This window comes from Bison bison, unplaced genomic scaffold, assembly GCF_000754665.1.
Source record: "Bison bison bison isolate TAMUID 2011002044 unplaced genomic scaffold, Bison_UMD1.0 scf7180017862139, whole genome shotgun sequence".
Lineage (NCBI taxonomy): Eukaryota > Metazoa > Chordata > Mammalia > Artiodactyla > Bovidae > Bison > Bison bison.
In genome coordinates, this window is record NW_011492711.1 from 9,386 (window position 1) to 11,002 (window position 1,617).

Here is a 1,617-nt window from a genome sequence, read left to right on the forward strand (position 1 = left end):
AGAGACTTACCACAGTTAGGTGGGAAGAGCAGGTGGCCAGGGCTTTTTTCCTGCCCTTGACAGAGTTCATACGCAGGACAGTGAGGAAGATGAGTGTATAGGAAGCTATGATGAGACTGAAAGGCACAACAAGCAGTACAATGCTTGTGACCACCACCACTAACTGATACACAGAAGTGTCTTCACAGGAAAGCTTAATGAGGACTGGGACCTCACAGAAGAAATGGTGGATCTCCCTTGACCCACAGATGGGAAAATGCATAGGGTAGACTGTATGGATAAATGAACCTATGGAGCCTCCAATCCAACATCCAGCAACCATGTGCAGACAGAACCTGGGGCTCATGATGGTGAGATAACGCAGCGGGATGCAGACAGCCACGTAGCGGTCATAAGCCATGAGAGTCAAGATGAGGCATTCTGACATTCCCAACATCAAGTAGAAGAAACTCTGTGTTCCACAGCCAATCCATGATATGGTCCTTTTCCCTGTGAAAAAGTTAGAGGCTGTCTTCGGAACAATGGTGGAAGTTAACGTCAAGTCAATGAGGGAGAGTTGACTGAGGAGAATGTACATGGGTGTATGGAGCCGAGAGTCCCCCCAAATCAAGACAATGAGAAGTAAGTTTCCCAGGAAAGCAAGGATGTAGATGAAAATGACCACGAAGTTGAGAACAATGGAATGCTGAAACTCAGGAAAGAGTCCCACAAGGATGAAATCAGTTACTGATGACGCATTCCCACCCACCATGCCTCTAAAAGAAATATAACAGGGCTGGGGAAGAAATCAAATGGATTAGAATAATGAACACTCAGTACATGTCTTATATCAATATGTGGATCTAAAATTTTATATCTTTCCTCCCATTTGGACTTTCACAATATGTGCTATTAACTCATCAGAAGTATTTAACTACATTTTGTTGAGCAATTGCCTAAAAGTGTGTTAAATAAAGAATATAATAAAAAATGATCAAATTTAGTTCCTCTTCACCTCGCTTAAATTCATCTTGTTTTCCTCTTTCTATTCTTTATTTTTTCCTCTCTCTTTGCTTTTTCTTGGAGAAACTTATTATAGCAATGGATCTACTTTCTACAAATTTGAACCTCAAAATGTATATATTATTTCTGATAGTCATGGACCCTGATTATTAACTCTTATAGATTTGGGCAAAAGAAATATCAACTTAATTCACTCAATTTAGTTTTGAAAATCACAAATCAATTGCTTTTCAAATTTTAATGAAATATCCCATTGATTTACTTTTTATGGTAAGTGCCATCATAAACAGGCTTCCCAAGTGGCACAGGTGGTAAAGAATCTGCCTGCCAACGCAGGAGATGCAAGAGACACGGGTCCAATCCCTGGATTGGAATGATTCCCGGGAATAGGAAATAGCAACCCATTCCAGTAATCTTGCTTGAGAAATCCCATGGACAGAGGAGCCAGCAGGGTCTATGGGGTCAGAAAGAGTTGGACTTGACTGAGCAACTGAGTAGGTATGTATACCATCATAGATGGAGTAATAGCAATTCCTAAACTTACATAATTATCTGCCACGAGGCCATCAATATTCCTTATTTCTGACCAAATAAAGCTTATATTTTCAGTCTAGA

At 40.3% G+C, this 1,617-nt stretch overlaps 1 protein-coding gene across 1 annotated transcript in view; it reads right to left on the reverse strand.

Annotated features, from left to right (window-relative positions):
• The window catches only part of LOC104983277 (olfactory receptor 2L8-like), an 8,637-nt gene extending 7,886 nt beyond the window's left edge, over positions 1–751 (reverse strand). Inside the window, exon 1 of the mRNA XM_010832705.1 lies at positions 7–751. Coding sequence (XP_010831007.1) covers positions 7–751 — 745 coding nt within the window. The remainder of the gene's footprint in view (positions 1–6) is intronic.
• Between the last annotated feature and the right edge of the window lie 866 nt (positions 752–1,617).